General features: G+C 34.9%; 1 protein-coding gene across 6 annotated transcripts in view; it reads left to right on the top strand.

Moving 5' to 3' along the window:
• Positions 1–13,200: 13,200 nt before the first annotated feature.
• fubp3 (far upstream element (FUSE) binding protein 3) overlaps positions 13,201–19,534 on the top strand; it is a 46,507-nt gene continuing 40,173 nt past the window's right edge. Inside the window, exon 1 of one of the 6 annotated variants that reach the window (XM_077222522.1) lies at positions 13,201–13,388. In XM_077222522.1, the coding sequence (XP_077078637.1) occupies positions 13,284–13,388 (105 nt within the window). In that variant the 5' untranslated portion in view covers positions 13,201–13,283. The remainder of the gene's footprint in view (positions 13,389–19,534) is intronic. The other 5 variants (XM_077222502.1, XM_077222513.1, XM_077222531.1 and 2 more) reach the window with 5 other exon arrangements.

Genomic DNA, 19,534 nt, shown 5'->3' with positions numbered 1-19,534 from the left:
TTTAAAAATTACAGTCTCTCATTTCCGCCAACTTCCACTCAATGGATCAGTGATTTTGATGATAACACTGGCCAATTTAAATTAAATCAGTTTCAATGAGTCAAGACAATTTAGTTGAATTGGGTCAAATTAACTTTATTACTTTTGTCATGACTAATTATTTTTATGTTGGTCCAACTTAGTTTTTAATTAATTTACTATGGTTTTATTCATTTAAAGACTGGTGTAAAAAAAAGATTATTAATATTTGAAATGTTTTTATTTTTAGAATTTTCATTTTGGTTAGTTTTAATAATTTTGTTTTGTGTTTTTGTCATGTTTATATATATATATATATATATATATATATATATATATATTTGTTTTTATTTTAGTGATATACTTAGTTATTTTAGTACAAGTTAAAATAAATGGAAATGAGAATGTTGCCTTGGCAACTATTGGAAATAAAATACGTTAAAAAAAAATTCTTTCAGTTATTGATTATTTCATTTCAAGCAACAAAATGTTTTTTATTCAGTCGTTTTATGATTTTAATTTCAGTTCGTTTCACTAACATGTCTTCCCCTTTACTAAAAAAACACGTAACCCCCAAAATGAAGCTCACTTGAATGAATTAAACCGAACAAGAGGCAAAAATGATTGTTTGAGTGCATGTTGCGTCTTAATCCCATTGAAAGCGTGTTGAACCTGCTTTGATCCGTGTTTTCCGTGAGTGAAGCTCGTCTGACATTCGACTCCTGTGTTCATGTGTTCCCGTGTCTCAGACGTCTGTTCCTGTCAAAGGGCAAAAACTCAGATCTATAAAAGCAGATGGGGGGCCATTACTTTCAAAGCTGCTCTATCTTTGTTTCCGGCTTTGCACGTGATAAAATATTGATGGAAAAATAGAAATATTTTGCCTGCTGCTTAATGTTGCCCATCTGAGGGGGTTAATGACTGATGGAGACCCCGAATCTCATGTTACCGGAGCTTCAAGCTTCACACGAAGCCTGAGCGATCAATAGCTCTTTATCACAGTGACGTTTGCTTTCAGAGACACTTCAGGCCTTCATGTGCTTCCTCTTGCGTTTGTCGGACGATTCGAACAAAAAACCTTGAGCTGTGTGTGTCATAAAGCCTGAGCTAACCCTAAAGCCAGATCTGGATGATCAAAACTTTGCTGTCACACACAATCTGTCATGGCAGATGTAAAATGACGATTGATAGTAATACAGTCAAACCAAAATTTATTCAGATATTCTCACATTATCACAGTTTATTCGCTATAGTTTAGAAAATGGTAATAAAATATGAAAAGAATCAGTTGATATTTCACAGGTTTTGTCCGTCCTTCTGTTAGACTCTCACACATGAATGATGTTGAATATCTGTCAGCTGTTAAATTTAACTACACAATTAGATAATACCAGTTTAGCTCAACCAATCACCAAGCAATGCTTCATGTTGTTCGGTCTGTGCTGTAAAAAGCTGCATTAGTTAAAGAAAAAACACTTCAGCAAAACATAATCAGCTCAAAGTGTCCCAATCATTTTTGGTCCTAAATTTTTTTATTTACTAAATGAAGAATATTTGTGTATAATATGTCACAGTTTACTTTATTTTGCTCTCCTCACTTACATAACTGAACTATAGTGTCCTGCACACACTAGTGAAACAAATCAAAAATTATATCTGGTGTTTGAATAATTTTTGCTTTGACTGTATGCATTTTATGAGTATCTGCTATACTGTTATAAAGATTTACATGCATCAGAATTTCATCTTACTTTTTGTCCATATAAATAAATTGCATATTTTTCTCTGAAGTAAATTGAGCTTTTTTTTCATCCGTACATGAGCCATAAAAGCCTGATGGATCAGATAAAACACAAATGCGAACTTTATTTTGTCTAAACGTTTAATAAACTGTTCCATTTAAAACATTATTTTTTTTCTGACTGTTATTTCATGTCAGGCTTTACAGGGTTAATTATATGTTGTTGTTAGGTGATCAACAGTGTAATTGTACTTATGCATTTATACTCATTAGGAATTTTTATACATACCGGCATCAATTATTTTCATGCATTTGTTGATTTTTTGGGGGAGGGTTTATCATAATATAATTGCATTCATGCATAAATAACACTATGATTTGCATTTCTTCAGACAAAAATGAGCACAGGAATGTTTAATGGTCACATGACGAGCACGATGACGACCGTGAGACTGTCATTTATGAACAATACTATAATACCCATGATAATAATTAATGCAGTTTTAGTATTTAGGAGGTCCATGTCTATAAATGCATCAGTTCTTTAAATAAATATTATTAAATAATACAAATAGTATTCTATTTATGAAAATATTTCTCTTTTTTCCTTATTTTTAGAGCTATTTTATGTCAAGAATGAGATGATCACAATGGCTTGATGTGAGTATTTTCTATATAGTTTTCTCTCTCTCTGTCTCTCACTCACTAAACTCTTGGATCAGAAATCATGGATCATGTCATGCTCAATTAGCAAGGACAAATACACTCAAACACAGTTTTTATCCTATTACAATAACCTGAAATGCTGAAAAAAATAATAATAACGTTTAATATGGAAGCTGATGTGACAATAACAGGAAGAATGCATGTCTGTAGATGTTCACACTCTTTTTATGCTATAACTGTGTGTTTATGTATTACTGTGAGTGCTGTTATATGTTCCCATAACTAGCACTAGCACTTCAAATTATATTTTTATAGACTCAATGGGTCTCATTCATGAAACATTCGTAAATATGCGAGTGATTTGCGCGTAAAGAGACCTTCCCGAAAACTCTTCTCCTGATTCACAAATACTTTGTAAACGTCAGATGTGATAGTGAAATGTGTGTGTGTGTTAATGAATTCCAATCAGTCGTAAATGGGATGCGCGTGCACGTTCATTCTCAATTACCATAAATCCCGCCCATTAAATCCGACTGACAACTATATATGGGCATCATATTATGACATGAATGCGAATGACAAAGAAAAATTTCTCAGATGCAGAAATTGAAGTTTTATTATCAGAAGTTCATTCGAAACGCCACATTTCATTTTCAAGCGTACATAGTGGCGTATCGGGTCGTAAAAAAAAAAGGAAGCTTGGCAGCATATTACAGATGCAGTTAATGGAGTTTCATCTGTTAATCGAACATTCCCAGAAGTGAGAAGAAAATGGTTCGACATTAAGCTTGAGAGCAAAAAACGAATTAGTTCACTTCGGAAAAATCGTATTTAAACTGGAGAAGGACCACCATCGCAGATGCTATTACTGGCTCTCATAATAAGAAAAAACGTATGTAATTACTAGGCCTATATATAATATTTTTTCCAAATGCTGTGTAAATATGTACCCGATTAAGGTGAATTAAAATGCAGCCTTATTAATGAGCAAAACGTTAAGCGCACTATTTACACGCGTGGCTGGGAGCAGGTGTAGATTTCTTGCGTACCAACTAACATTTGGAAAATACGAACATTTCAATGAATCCGAAAATTTACGCCAGAACCACTTTACACACGATTTACACAAAAATTCGTTCTGCTCGTGTTTCATGAATGAGACCCAATGAATGATGCACTGACTGGAGAGCACTTTAAATTTCGTTGTACCTGTGACAATGGCAATAAAGACTTATTCTATTTTCCAACTCTCGCTCTTGTCCCCACTCCATCCGCATCCCAAAAATAAATAAAATGAAGAAAAATTAATACATATATAACCAAACAAGAATCCATCTCCATTCTCTATATCAATAAAAGTGTCAATAAGCCCACAGAAAGTTCTCTTGGATCAGAAATCATGGCTTCTTTTGCTTAATATTGAACAATATTACCAGTATAAAGATTCAGGAGAATGTAAGAATAGTAAAGCTAGTGTCTCTCTCAGGGTTCACATCATCTCAATCAATATATGTATTTTCTCTCAGTGATTTTCTGGTTCGATTTGTTTTGTGTAATAAGACTGAGAAACCGCCGGGCGTCCCGCTGTCGTCAATAATCGTCAATAATCTCACGCTAACAGTCGGCCATCAACACACTTCATACAAAAGCCTCATTCGGCTTATGCATTATGTTTTCAAAATTATGCATTTCAGTTTTTTATTTCAAACTATTTACTGCTGCTCTTTAATATCAACCATCAAATCTGATTTCGGTAACACTTTACAATAAGGTTTCGATTAGTTAACATTATGATATTATATAACAATGGGCAATACAATTGCTACAGTATTTATTAATCTTTGTTAATAAAAACATAACTGTTAGCTCATGTCAGCTCAGGCCCATTAAATAATATTAACAATAATATTTCAGTAAAATGAATTATTGTGATGTGACACACGAGCACATGCTGAAGAAAATAACGGGTTCCGACACTTTATGGATTTCGTTTTAATTTAATTTTAATCATTTTTACTCATTTTATGAGTAATTTCGTTACACTTTACAATAATGTTCATTAGTTAATATTAGTTAATGCATTAACTAACATGAACTAACAATGAGCAATACATTTGTTACAGAATTCATTAATCTTTGTAAATGTTAGTTAATAAAAATACAGCTGTTCATGCTAGTTCACAGTGCATTAACTAATGTTTACAAGATTTTAATAAAGTATTAGTAAATGGTTTAATTAATATTAACTAATGTTAACTAATGAACCTTATTGTAAAGTGTTACCAGTAATTTAAACATACTTTATTAGTAGAAAAAATGTAAATAACCAATTAAACATGAAAATATTAAGACTTTTCTTCTTATATAGAACTTTTTTGGCATGAAGGGTGTTTAAAATCGAACCCTAGAGTTGTCTATAGAATGCACAGCATGATTATATGAATTCTAATGGATGTTTCTGTGAAGCTTTCAGGCAAAAAGCGTCAGGTTTTCCTCTGATGTGTGCATATGTTTGCACAGAAAGCTTTCATGGCTCGTCCAGCTCCTCCCACATCGGTATAATCACTGGACGACGCTGAATGGAAATTGACAACAGAAGTCACTCGCTCTTAGAGCATGCTGGGAGAAGTGCACAAACAACTGCATTTACCTGTTATTACCTCACAGCCACCAATGCCAATACAATGAAACACACACACACACACACACACACACACCAAAAAAACAGGACAGGTGGAGGAGAATAAGAGCTGGAGAGGAAGAAAGAGAAGAAACAAGGGAGGGATTGTGTGTGTGTGCGTGTGCGTGTGCGTGTGCGTGTGTGTGTGTGTGTGTGTGTGTGTGTGTGTGTGTGTGTGTGTGTGTGTGTGTGTGTGTGTGTGTTGGCGAACAGCAGGACGGAGTCAAAGCGTCCCAGCGGAAAAATAGAAACTGCAGAAAAACATCCGTAATTTTCACCGCAGGGTCTCTGTGTAATTGAGTCGCTGAGAGTGTCTAAACCGGGAAGAATCAAGTAAAGTGTCCGAGGTTACGAGAGAAGAAGCCGAAAACGTGGACGACGACCACAGTGTGTTTACTTGCTGTTAAAAGCCTCTGGAAGTTTCTTTGTCTTTGTTTTTTAATCCGTGTTGGCGGAGAGTTTGGAGATCTGCAGCATTTATTAACAGTAGATCTACACATTCTTCCATACATGTTAAATCGACACTCCTAAAGTGTGAAAATCCAGCTTTTAATGTCGTGGTGTTTTTAATATGCTTTAAAGGGTTAGTTCACCCAAAAATGAAAATTCTAGTGCGTCCCAAATTGCGTACTTGTGCACTATTCTACGCCATTTTGTAGTATAAGTAGTGCATGCGTTCACACTGAAAACTCTAAAAAAAGAAAGTGCACTTTAAAAGGGATAGTTCACCCAAAAATGTAAACTCTGTCAGTAATTACTCTCCCTCATGCTGTTCAACCCCGTAAGACCTTCGTTCATCTTCGCAACACAAATTAAGATATTTGTGATTAAATCTGAGAGCTGGATCACTCCTCCATAGGCTTCTAAGGGATTGACACTTGTTCCCTGAAAAGTTATTAAAGACATCGTTAAAATAGTCCAAGTGACTACAGTGGCTCAATCTTAAGTTTATCAAGCGACGAGAATACTTTTTGTGCGCAAAAACAAACACAAATAACGACTTTATTTATGCATCTCTTCTCTTCCATGTCATTCTCCTAATCTGTTGACGTAGTGTAACGCCGCAGCACTTCTGGGTTGTACTTCAGAACGTAGGCTCACTATTGGCCAACGCTGGTCATGTGTGTGATGCGTGTGATGCTGGCCAATAGTGAGCCTACGTTCTGAAGTACAACCCAGAAGTGCTGCGGCGTTACACTACGTCAACAGCTTAGGAGAATGACATGGAAGAGAAGAGACGCTTGAATAAAGTCGTTAAAGGCACACTATGCAGGAATTCCGTTTTTCGTCAAACAGCGCCCCCTAGAGTCGCCGTGAAGTACTTGTATTTAACGTTACTGTCGGAACCACTTTATAATAATAAAGTATCGTACCGCGTTTGATGGCTTATAACGTTTTTACATGATTGCAGCTAAATTACAAGTAAATAACCAATAGCCTAGGCCTACTGTATAATTTCATTTGTGTTTTTTGAGTGTAATGTAATGCCAGATGACATCAATATAGTTAAATGTACGTCGCATTATTTCGTAACAATGTCCGTTATGATGTCGTTAGGCATGATTATTGCAATTTATCATAATAGTTTGCAAATTTTGCTCATTTACACTATTTACATTAAGGGGGGGGGACTTTTATATGACGAAAAAAGTCATATAACCATTCCAATAACACCGAAGCTGTTCAGTTAAGCTAAAAAAAACGGCATAGTTCCCCTTTAAGTTGAATAGTCCTGACTCCGCCCCCCCCAAGGTCTTACATTAGTCACACATTTGCACGTATACGAAAGTCATGCATATAGAACATATTAAATTTCTCCCACAGTCGTTATTTTTGTTTTGTTTTGCACTCCAAAAGTATTCTCGTCGCTTGATAAACTTAAGGTTGAGCCACTGTAGTCACATGGACTATTATAACGATCTCATTTTTGAGTGAACTAAATCTTTAAGTACCCGGATGACGCACTTATTTAACCGAAAAAAAACAAAGTGTGTAACGTTGGACACTTCATGCACTCGCCCGCTTTAATTTCCGGCTTTCAGACTGTTGAATGACAAAATAAACGTATAAAGTTCGTACACTACACGGTTGAGGACATAGTGTATAGTGCGTCATTTGGGACACAGCTTCTGTCATTAATTACTCACCCTTGTGTCGTTCCAAGACCTTCGTTCATCTTCGTAACACAAATGAAGATATTTTTGATGAAATCTGATGGCTCCATTGACAGCTATTTAATGAACACTTTGAAGGACCAGAAATGTAGGAAAGACATCGTTAAAATAGTCCATGTGACTTCAGTGGCTCAACCTTAATTTTATGAAGAGACGAGAATACTTTTTATGCACCAAAAAACGAAATATCGACTTTATTCAGTCATTTCTTCTCTTCTGTATCAGTCTGAGAATGATAGTGAATTATACAGAAGAAATGACTGAATAAAGTCAATATTTTCCATGTGTCTCAATGTCCATATTATCCAATGTAATTTATTCCTGTGATCATAAGCTGAATCTGGAGTAATGATGCTATAAATTCAACATTGCATCAAAGGAATGACATTTTAAAATAGCAAACAGCTGTTTTAAACTAATAATATTTCACTGTGTAACTGTATTTTTGATCGAATAAATGCAGCCTTGGTGAGCAGAAGAGACCATTTTACAAATCTTAATTATTCCAAATTTTTGTATAATTTATGCTTACAAACAATTATAGTGCTAATCATAGTTTAACACTCCTATAGTATCTGGAAAGGCTATTACTATCAATGATTAGATAGCAAACTTCCTTAGTGTTTAGTTTATTTTCTTTGCGGGACAGCAGTGGTTAAACAATTTCCAGTTTTATTGTAGTTTGGCGGAAAATGTGATAATGCAAGATTTCTTCATAATATTACACGTGGAATATTAAATGTATTTGTGTTTTCACCATTATTAAACATAGTTTTCATGTATTGATGTGAATTTGCAGTTCTGTTCGGGAAATCGAGGACGTGTCGTGATCATTCATGGCCAGAATCAAACATGAACATGTGTGCGTCTCTCCAGATCTCACGGCTGTGGATTATGACACTATGATTATGTATGCAGAAATGCAGACATGGATATTTGAGCAGGCCTTTGTGTCGTCCTCATAACTGCTTGCAGAAGAGCCATTACTGATGCACTTTTAGCCCTCGAGCACGCACACGCACACACACACACACACACACACACACACACACACACACACACACACACACACACACACACACACACACACACACACACACACACACACACACACACATGCAGATAATCTCAAACCTGCCATACGGTCCTTCGTTCGTGTGTGTGTGTGTGTGTGTGTGTGTGGGGCAATATCTTTATGGGCCTGTTTATTCTTGAAGAGGTCAACATGATTTTGCAGTCTGCATCTTTTATTGCTCATATGCAGCTGGAAATTACTTACAGTTGAATTGCAAAAATGCCTCTCTCTCTCTCTCTGAATATATATATATATATATATACACATAAATACAGTAGTCAACATTGGATCAAGTGGATCAAAAAAGTTAATCAAAGTTGTCCTAAGACAAGAATGGTTATTGTTCAAAATAACTTTGATGAAAGGTTTTGATCCACTTCAAATGTTGACTACTGTATACACACACACACACCTATATACCTGTGTATATATATACAGACAGACACACACACATACACAGTATACAGTATATGCAGAAAATAATAAAAAAAATCAACAACTGTATATATATATATATATATTGCCATTCTTTTCTGCATTTCTTCTCACATGCACATTGATTCAATTAAACTCACATTTATTTCTATAGCACTTTGTTGTTACTTTTGACTATTGCCCTTGCTCTTGTTTTAAATAATTTTCTTTTTACGTTTTGATAGTCGTGTGTGTAAAAGTGATTTGGTGATTACCAAGATTTCTGGGTTTAATTTCCAACCCATTTTACAGTAGTCAACATTTGACATGAATCTTGAACAATACCCGTTCCTGTCTCATCACAACTTTGATGAACTTTTTTGATCCACTTCAAATCTAGTATGTTTATCTCAAATGACTGTAGTTTAATTTTTTACTCCAAGCATTGGAGTAATTTTAAACCATACAAAAAAACAGGCATTCAAGCCAACCCTGCTGGATCAAAACAACCCAGTGTTGGGTTGCTAAAATGACCAAGGTTGGGTTGTTTTTAACCCATTGGGTTTTTTTTGTTTGTCTAAAATTAGAAATAGTCAACGCAGTTTATGCTTAAAAGCTTGTTTCCGCCACAGAATAAATTTTTTTAAAAGATAATTTCGACTTTTTATCTCACAATTGCAACTTTATATCTCACAATCCTGACTTTATATCTCACAGTTCTGACTTTATATCTCGCTATTCTGACTTTATATCTCGCAATTCTGACTTTATATCTCGCAATTCTGACTATATCTCGCAATTCTGACTTTATATCTCGCAATTCTGACTTTATATCTCACAATTCTGACTTTATATCTCAGAATTCTGTCTTTATATCTCGCTATTCTGACTTTATATCTCGCTATTCTGACTTTATATCTCGCAATTCTGACTTTATATCTCGCAATTCTGACTATATCTCGCAATTCTGACTTTATATCTCACAATTCTGACTTTATATCTCAGAATTCTGTCTTTATATCTCGCAATTCTGACTTTATATCTCGGAATTCTGACTATATCTCGCAATTCTGACTTTATATCTCGCAATTCTGACTTTATATCTCGCAATTCTGACTATATCTCGCAATTCTGACTTTATATCTCACAATTCTGACTTTATATCTCAGAATTCTGTCTTTATATCTCGCAATTCTGACTTTATATCTCGCAATTCTGACTATATCTCGCAATTCTGACTTTATATCTCACAATTCTGACTTTATATCTCAGAATTCTGTCTTTATGTCTCGCAATTCTGACTTTATATCTCGCAATTCTGACTTTATATCTCGCAATTCTGACTATATCTCGCAATTCTGACTATATCTCGCAATTCTGACTTTATATCTCGCAATTCTGACTTTATATCTCGCAATTCTGACTTTATATCTCGCAATTCTGACTATATCTCGCAATTCTGACTATATCTCGCAATTCTGACTTTATATCTCACTATTCTGACTTTATATCTCAGAATTATGTCTTTATATCTCGCTATTCTGACTTTATATCTCGCTATTCTGACTTTATATCTCGCAATTCTGACTTTATATCTCGCAATTCTGACTTTATATCTCACAATTCTGACTTTATATCTCAGAATTCTGACTTTATATCTCGCTATTCTGACTTTATATCTCGCAATTCTGACTTTATATCTCGCAATTCTGACTTTATATCTCGCAATTCTGACTTTATATCTCACAATTCTGACTTTATATCTCACAATTCTGACTTTATATCTCGCAATTCTGACTTTATATCTCGCAATTCTGACTTTATATCTCGCTATTCTGACTTTATATCTCGCAATTCTGATTTTATATCTCACAATTCTGACTTTATATCTCGCAATTCTGACTTTGTGTCACAAATCTGACTTTATATCTCGCAATTCTCACTTTGTCTCACAATTCTGACTTTATATCTCGCAATTCTGACTTTATATCTCGCAATTCTGACTTTATATCTCGCAATTCTGACTTTAAATCTCACAATTCTGACTTTATATCTCACAATTCTGACTTTATATCTCGCAATTCTGACTTTATATCTCGCAATTCTGACTTTATATCTCACAATTCTGAGTTTATATCTCGCAATTCTGACTTTATATCTCACAATTCTGACTTTATATCTCACAATTCTGACTTTATATCTCACAATTCTGTCTTTATATCTCGCAATTCTGTCTTTATATCTCGCAATTCTGACTTTATATCTCGCTATTCTGACTTTATATCTCGCAATTCTGACTTTATATCTCACAATTCTGACTTTATATCTCGCAATTCTGACTTTGTGTCACAAATCTGACTTTATATCTCGCAATTCTGACTTTGTCTCACAATTCTGACTTTATATCTCACAATTCTGACTTTATATCTCGCAATTCTGACTTTATATCTCGCTATTCTGATTTTATATCTCGCAATTCTGACTTTATATCTCACAATTCTGACTTTATATCTCAAAATTCTGACTTTATATCTCGCAATTCTGACTTTATATCTCACAATTCTGACTTTATATCTCAAAATTCTGACTTTATATCTCGCAATTCTGACTTTATATCTCGCAATTCTGACTTTATATCTCGCAATTCTGACTTTATATCTCACAATTCTGACTTTATAACTCGCAATTGCAACTTTATATCACGTATTTCTGACTTTAAACTCACAATTGCAACTTTATATCAACTGACTTTATAACTTTATATCAACTTTATATCAACTGACTTTATAAATCGCAATTGCAACTTTATATCACGTATTTCTGACTTTAAACTCGCAATTGCAACTTTATATCATGTAATTTTGACTTTATAACTCGCAATGCAACTTTATATCTTGCACTTTCTTAGTTGGAGACACTTGCATCACTGTTTTCTTTAGAACTGCTTTATCGATGAATAGAACTCATTTAATCATTGATGAACTTTTCACAGTTATTGAACGGGTGCATTATTTCTGACCTGAGATTTCACACACAGACTCACGCCTGTCACTCATTCAGCCGACGAAAACAATTTGCATAAGTAGGTCTAAAATTGATGGCAATTTCTGAGTTGTGACGCCCACAGTTCCTGCCAGATGTTCTCAGATGTTTCCACATGTGCAGAATGAGTTCATCATAACCACGACTGGACAGTGCTGAATCAAAGCAAATGTTTGCTAAAGAATTGTGAATATATGACACCTTTCCTCGTAGCTTTTCATTGGTTCACCTATTAATTGATCAATTAATAATAATTGACCCAGTAACATGACGATTTCATGATGCGATGGAATATGCCTTTGTCATTTAAAAAAAAAAAGTTGTGTGTTTACTTTGTATTAGTTAAAGTTAAGGTAGATCACAGTTATTCAGTTTAGTTGTATACATAAATGCACTGATATGAAAATTATACTTCATAAAATTTAAAGTGACTAAATGCATGTGATGCCTGGACATGTAAAAAAAATTAAATTCCAGCATTACCAAATAATACACACACACACGCTCAAATATATTGTATATATTTAAAAATGTATATGTTATATATATATATATATACACAGACACATATTATATATTTAAAAGTTTTATGATATATACACACACATACAGTGCTGGTCAGAATAATTTGCCCTGTTGGTAAATTTGATCAAAGATGGCTGTAAAAAAAAAAAAAATCTGCATTGTTAATCCTTTTGATATTTTATTTTTAAAAAATTGCAAAAATATAACCTTTCATTGAAGCAAAATAATTGAAAGTGGGGGGAAAAAAAATCACAATTATGAAATAAATGTTTTTCTACAATGTTTTACATATATGTTTGTGTGTGTGTGTGTGTGTATATAACATAAAATAATTTATAATATATATTATATAAAATATATAGGCTAATATATGTGTATGTATATATGACATAAAAATGTTAAATATATAATGTTTGTGTATGTATATATATAACAAAAATGTCACATGTATAATGTAAGTATATATATCAAATTATGTTACACACATATATATAAAATATATATATTTACAAATTGTTATATATATATATATACACATATATACATACATATATATATATATATATATATATATATATATATTTGACTTGAACTTAAGTTAATTCAAAGGGCTTTACATTAAACTTATTAAAAATAGCAGTCACAAAATGTTACACAAAATAAGAAATAAAAACTTAATAGAATAATAAATTAATTGAAATGAAGTGAAGATGTACAATAAATAAAATACTTGCTAACGACTAAATGATCAAGTGTGATCAGGTAAAGTAAAAAAAAAAGCAATAAAATGAACTCTTCCAGTGCTGTTAGAACCACGTGTGTGAAATCTCGCAGAGTCTCGTCTCCCTCTCAAGTCTCGCGTTGTTCCATCGAGCTGTTTCCTGTTCCGGGGTCGGTCGTGTACGCCGTGTGTGTGTTTATGCGCTTGTGTGTGTGAGTGTGTGTGTGATGATGATGATGGCGGAGCTGGTGCAGGGACAGGCCTCGGTGGCTCAGGCCGGGATGAAGGCTGACGGATTCACGGACCCGTTTCACCGTAACGTTACGCGACAGGTACACACGCCAGCATGTGTGTGTAGACGACCGCACGCGTCTGTGTGTGTTTGTGTGTGTTTAATGAGTGCGCGTTCGGCGTGAGTGTGTGTGTAGCCTGTTAGCTGCTAGTGCTGGATGAGCTTTTAAACTCCAGCACACACACAGATTAAGGCCACTACTCAACAACTATAAAACACAATTTACACGCGAAATAATCAAACAACTTAACGCTGCCAACATTGACAACAACTTTATTGCGATCTACTCGATCAGAAACCACTAAAACACAAGGAACAAACTGCTGCAACCTGTTGTCATGCACACGTTTTAAAACTTACTTCGACTCACGCGAACACATGCGCAACAAACTCCTCGCGTTGCGCCGAACGACGGAAAGTGCGCAGTGTGAAGTTTGTTGTGCATGTTGACACTTGTGCTAAGCGCGCGCACACACTCACACACACGCACACTCGTGTAGTGAATCCACACCGATGATCATGTGCTCCGGGCAGTTTTAGGACTGAAGAAAAACTTCAACTGTCACTGTGTGTGTGTGTGTGTGTGTGTGTGTGTGTTGCACACTGTAAGGGTTTGTGTCCTTCAGAGCAGCGTGGCCTTGTGCTTCTGCTCACAATAATCATAATCCTCATTTTATCTTTACATACAGCATTGCATGTTGTATATCTGCTCATATTAGCACTTTAAATAATCATAATCCTCATTTTACTATTATATATGGTATTGCATGTAGTATATCTCCTCATATCAGCACTTTTAATAATCATAATCTTCATTTTTTAATTTTATTTAATAAAGCCTATTTTTATACGTAGTGTATCTGCTCATATGGGCACTTTTAATAACCATAATCTTCATTTTACCATCACATATAGAATTGCATGTAGTATATCGATTAATAGTGCTTCTAATAATCTTAATTTTACCATTATATTTAGTATTTCATGTAATATATCTGCTCATATTGGCACTTTTAATAATCATAATCTTCATTTATATATATATATATATATATATTAGTATTGCATGTAGTATATCTGCTCATATTGGCACTTTTAATAATCATAATCTTCATTTATATATATATATATATATATATATTAGTATTGCATGTAGTATATCTGCTCATATGAGCACATTTATTAATCATAATCTTCATTTTACCATTACATATAGTATTGCATTGTAGCGCATTGTAGCATTATGTCCTCATATGGGCACATTTATGAATCATAATCTTCATCTTATAATTACATATAGTTTTGCATGTAGTATATCTGCTCATATTAGCACTTTTAATAATCATAATCTTCATTTTACCATTACATCTAGCATTGCATGTAGTATATCTGCTCATATTAGCACTTTTAATAATCATAATCTTCATTTTATCATTATATATAGTATTGCATGTAGTATATCTGCTCATATTAGCACTTTTAATAATCATAAACTTAATTTTACCGTTACATATAGTATTGCATGTAGAATATCTGCTCATATGATACTTAAAGTTGAAGTAACTCTAAAGCATTACACAGTAGTAGTACCTCTTCCAGTGGTATAATGATTGTTCTGGTCATGTATTTGAGGATTGCTGTACCGTGAGCAGTTTAGCAGCAGCTGTCGTGACGCGCGTCAGTATTTCTGAGAGACGGGTGAGCTGTGAATATGAGACTCTGAGACGAGTCACTCATGCATGTGCCCGCGCCACGTTTGCATAACATGAAAAACCAGCCGTGAGCTGAAAACCGGCATGAATATTCCATTATTTTTGCTTATTTGTAACATGCAGGTACAACTGAACGCGAGTTGCTATTTTTTCCTAGCCAGTTTGGAGCTGTTGATGCAGTTCAGGAGAGTTGTAGTCTCTGAATGGTTGCATGACTTCATTGGAAAGTCTCCTGAGTGCCGGTGCTTGTGAGGAGGCGCCTGGCGGATCAATACTCTGTTAAAGCCTGTCAGGTTGAGTCGAGACGGTTAACTGTAATATCTTTAAGTTCCGCGTTTAAAGGCCCCCTAAAATCAAAAGTTGTTTTTTTTTGCAGCTTTTAGGATGAACAACCTTCCAAAACAATGTCAAAATTCGCGTTTAGGAGATATAAGCATTCAAAACTTAGTTTCTCACTTCTGCTAAAATGGATCAGGAGATTTTATGACATCACATCTTCTATCCAATCAAATGCTCTCTAGAATCTAAAGCTCCGCCCCCTATGCTGTAAACGCGCGTTGACTCGTCACAGAGCAATATGTGTTCGGTTGCTCAAACGCTCGAGTTTTAGTACGTTTTCCAACAGTACGTTGGTTAAGACTAGGCAGTCCCTCCAGAAAAACGCGATTATGCGTTTCAGCCAAAGTCCGCATATTTATGCGTTTTTTTAAATACACGCATAAATTGCCAATTTCCGCGCAAAATATGCTAAGCTTGCATGATTATCTTCATGATAATCTCTGCATTTTCCTTGCAAAAGTCACGTATATCTTAGCAGAAAGTTGAAAACTGTTGCGTTTACTTCACACACGAGCAGCCGTTTTCGTCTGTTGCCATGGAAACGTTATGAAGTGACGTAATTACGCGACCTGAGCATCATCGAATAGCTGTAAAACGAAGCACACTTTATTTTTTTAAAATATTTTATTCATTTTTACAGAAGTTGTGGCATATTCCTTTTGTAAAGCTACAGAACTTGTTTGACTCATCAATGTTTTGTAAGTTTGAGCCGTGTGTTTATTAAGGACTGAAAAAAAACAAGATGGGAACTTAAATATTCCCAGCACTTTCTGTGATGTGTTATGCTTGCTTATCATAGGAAGTAATAAGAAATGACTCTAGAAGTGAGAAAAGGGTGTTGGGGAATCACTTTTTTTTTCTCTATTTTTCATCAAACGTTTTTTGCAATTTTCCGCAATTTCATCGCATAAAATTGCATAAATATCCTGCATATTCTATCACATTTTTTAAGGCCACGTCCACACGAAGCCAGAGCTTTCCCTATCCGATATTTTTTTTCCTCTGTCTAAAAAAAAAATTCCGTAAACACGGCGCCGTCTGCGTACAATATCTGCGTACACACGAAACCACTGAAACCGATGTAGTTTACATGCCAGACCAATATGAGGCGCTGTATTTCTGACACAGATACACTAAAAACAGAGAAGAAGACTTGCGCATAAACCTTGCGCGCTGTATACAATAATATTAGGAACAGTAGCTTCTTTTTCTTTCTTTCTTTTTAACCAAGAACTTTATTGAACAATATGAAAAACCATAAATGGCCTGGTACAAAATAGGAATGAGTCACGATATTCGATTAGTTAGCAGACGCATAAATCTTGCCACAAAGAACCGGCAAATAGCCTAATCATTATTAATGTGTCAAATATAGCAAGGAGACATTTTAATTATTTATTAATAAACTAGTGTTTTCTGTGACGATGCTGACTCGCCACCTTCGCAGTAGGTAAGGGTGCTCATAGAGATAAATGCACACTTCATACGGATTATAAGAGAGTTGTCTGTTTCTTTTCGTTTTGAATTGTTTTGTTTAAAAGTAGACATTTCAAGCTTAGATATATTTCTGAGTTTCTGTTCATTTATGAGACGAGCTCCAGTTCACGTGTGATGCAAGTTATATCGCATAGCGCGTCCATGTCCTGATGGCTATTGTCTGCTATATTTTCTTCTTATTTATTAAATCCAGGCAATTGGTTGATGAAACATTGATTAAAATTAAGATACAATTTATACAAAACGAAATTCACTTTAAAGAAAGGCTTTATATAAAACAAAACTTAATGAAGTGGTCAAAATGATGTCTCGATATTGTGCATCTTATGATTAGGCTACTCACTCTGTTCACCTTTCATATAATCAACATATATGAAATGGAAAAAATAACATTATTTAAACATAAATATGAAACTAACTTTTCTTTAATGGCTACAACATGTAGCACTACAGTACAGAGAAATTTAATGTCGGAGCGAACGCCGTGTTACCGGTGAGCATGAGGGGCAGAGGTGCGTTTTTTGAATAATAATCAAATAATTCGTCAAATATTATTTTTGCTTGAAATGCCCATCCCTACAAAATACGAAATGTCTTAATCAGACAAAATACAAGCATCATAGCATAAGAAAGAAATATAAACAAATAAAGAAGTAAAATAAAAATACATTAAAGTAGGCCTAAATAATAAATAAAGAAATAAAATAGGCTCAGTAGCTTCTGAAGCATGAAATCAAGCAAGTAGTCGCAGTTGTTGTTGCTGTTAGCTACTGATTTAGCGCGTCTGACTAGTCGACACGTGGGGTGATGACATCATCGTTTCACAAAATATACGGATTGGCCGTACACACGAAGACGCAAAGGTGTCGTTTTCAGATTTATCCACCCTGGGACCCGGTTTCAAAAAATAGCGGTTTCAGTCTCCCAAAACGCCGGATCCGTCTGGACGAAACGCCGATCCGATAAAAAATTGTACGTATACAGCTAAACGTGTCTCCGTGTGGACAGGGCCTAAGAAAACATGCCGCATAATCAAGGATTTTTGCCCACAACAATCTCAAAAAACTTTCTGGAAGGACTGAATAGGGGCTTTCGCACCGGGAAACCTTTTCATATTTCCGAGAGCTATTGGCGGGAGTTCCCGGGTGTCGCGTGTTCGCAACGCTGGAACTGGGAACGATTTTAGTTCCAGGAACTCCTTTTGGAGTAACTAATTCACTCCTCCTTCAGAGTCGGTCTAAACTTAATCCGTGAACTATCCGTGACGTTAGTGTTCGCTGATTGGCCGAACGCACACAAACACCAGCACCCGCCATTTTTAAAAAGCTGTGTAAACACACAGATTATAGCCTATATATTTACTCCAGAAACTAACTCTACGCACATGTAAAATAGTGATAATATTTACACTGAGGAGAAAATCCAACGCGACTTTGAGGAAACCAAGAGAAACATGATTATGTATTTCTGCTCAGCAACACTGGATATCGACCACACACATACGCTAATAACTTTCATTACTGTCTACTTTCTGTGTGTTACAGTTCTAGCTAATAACGTATTCGACAGATGGTAAACTAATCATCTCTCTGGCGTTCTCAGCGCCGTCACAACAAGCCTAACCCTGCTGTCAGTACAACTCACAGTCTGTGAGGTAAACTAAACGCTATTGGCTATTTGAAAAGGGGGAGGAGTCATTCAATATGTCCCGCCTTCTCTTCCTGTTTCAGTGGGACTTTAAACTGCATTTGTTAGTTGCCACAGTCATAACTCACATAAAAATCAGTCGACAGGCTTTCAAAGGCATTCTAGGAAGTCGGGAACGTCACGTTTTTAAGTTTCGTTTCAAGCTGTTCACACATCGGCAATTAAAGTGCAATTAATGCATGAATTTACATTTTTATTTTATTGTTGCTGTTGTTTCTTAAAGAAACACTGATGTTACGGGATTATTGAAATGCTATTATAATTTAAGTAGTATTTGGTTTTTATGTTTTATATTCTTATCCTATATTCTCATTTATATTCTTACCTAACCCTAAGGTTTATAAAAACTTTGTGGATTTCATAAAGATTTAGCAAGTTAGTTTTATTTTATTTATACTTCTATTTTTTATAAACTTTTATTTCAGCTTTAGTTTATTTTAGTACATCAAGTTAAACTAAATGAAAAATGTTGGCAGTTAGCTCAAATAAAATGTGTTTCTTTTTTTAGTATTTTATTTCAGTTAACGTTTATTTGATCTTGAGGAACAATTTTCTTTATGGTTTTCGTTTTAGTCAACTATAACAACACACTGTCCGAACCTCTTGTGCCTTATTTCTGTCTAATATAATGTTTTAGCTTTTTCTATTCTCATTGTTGTTCTGTGAGGTTTTCATTGCTTTAATCATCAGATAGTTGAACCACAAGTTTTTGGCCTCCGTTTCGAAGCGTGTGTCCGTGGTCACATGACCCTGTACACACAGCGGACACCTGTGGCCAGGCGTAAGTTTTCCTCGAGTGTGTTCACAGCGCGCCGGACGCCCTGTGCTTTAGCTTTATCAACTCTGTGGGAAAAAATAGACCTGGGCTCACGTCCAGACACACGTCCCGTGATAGAAGCGAGCGCTCGTTTGGGTCTGATTTGGGATGATG

This window comes from Siphateles boraxobius, unplaced genomic scaffold (genome assembly GCF_051911475.1).
Source record: "Siphateles boraxobius isolate OS27281-9 unplaced genomic scaffold, OSU_SipBor_1 120, whole genome shotgun sequence".
Lineage (NCBI taxonomy): Eukaryota > Metazoa > Chordata > Actinopteri > Cypriniformes > Leuciscidae > Siphateles > Siphateles boraxobius.
The sequence above is the reverse complement of the archived record's forward strand: the minus strand, read 5'-3'. Positions and strand labels throughout refer to the sequence as shown.